Here is an 853-nt window from a genome sequence, read left to right as displayed (position 1 = left end):
CCGCGGGGCCCCCCCGGCGCCGCCCCCGCCTCCGACGCCGCCCCCCCCGCCGCCGCCGCCGCCCCCCGAGCCCCCCAAGGACAGCGCCAGCGCCGCCCCCCCCCCGGCGCCGCCCCCGCCGCCGCCCCCCCAGGACTTGAGCGGGACGGGGTGCGCGGAGCAGAGGGGGGGCCCCGCGGCCCCCGACGGCTGCGCCAAGGAGCCCCCTAAGACTCAGCCCCCCCCGCCGCCACCGCCGCCCCCCCCGGCGCCCTACAAACACCGAGGGGAGCCCGAGCACAAAGACTCTGCCTCCTCCTCCTCCTCCTCCTCCTCCTCCTCTTCCTCCTCCTCGTCCTCCTCGTCCTCGTCGGCGCCGCCCCCCCCCAGCGCGGCCGTGCCGCGGCCCCCCCCGGCCCGCGACGAGCCCGTCGACACGCGGACGCCTGTGCCCGAGCGGGTCAGCTGACTGTGACGTCGCCGCACGGACGGACGGACCGACGGACGCACGGACGGGCCCCCCCCCGGCCCCTCCCCCCCCGAGGGCAGCGCGGCCCCCCCAGCCCACCCCCGACCGCCCCCCCCCAGTTTTTATTACCGACAAGCACAGCGAGGGCCGCGGGACCCCCCACTTTGCACTTTGGGCTCTGAAGGGGGGGGGGTTCATCCGGGCCCCCCCGAGGCCGGGCAGGGGGTGTGGGGTGGTTGGGGGGGGGTCGGGGGTCGCGTCTTCCCCCCCCTCCCGGCGCCGCTTTTCTCGTTCTTCCAGTTCCGTTCCGCGTTTTCCGCCCGTGGGAACCATTTGCACTAAGGAGGGGGCAGCGGCGGGGGCGGGGCCGGGATCCGGCCGCCGTCCAATGGGGAGCGGCGCTGC

At 78.3% G+C, this 853-nt stretch overlaps 1 protein-coding gene across 1 annotated transcript in view; it reads left to right on the top strand.

The window, feature by feature from the left end:
• LOC108510431 (methyl-CpG-binding protein 2-like) overlaps nt 1–479 on the top strand; it is a gene marked incomplete at its 5' end in the record, with an annotated part of 1,616 nt that extends 1,137 nt beyond the window's left edge. The window contains 2 exons of the mRNA XM_017840108.1: nt 134–299; nt 381–479. Coding sequence (XP_017695597.1) covers nt 134–299; nt 381–448 — 234 coding nt within the window. The remainder of the gene's footprint in view (nt 1–133; nt 300–380) is intronic.
• Nucleotides 480–853: the final 374 nt, after the last annotated feature.

The sequence above is a fragment of the Lepidothrix coronata genome, unplaced genomic scaffold, assembly GCF_001604755.1.
Source record: "Lepidothrix coronata isolate B3197 unplaced genomic scaffold, Lepidothrix_coronata-1.0 Scaffold874, whole genome shotgun sequence".
NCBI lineage: Eukaryota > Metazoa > Chordata > Aves > Passeriformes > Pipridae > Lepidothrix > Lepidothrix coronata.
This window is presented reverse-complemented; position numbering and strand designations above follow the sequence as displayed.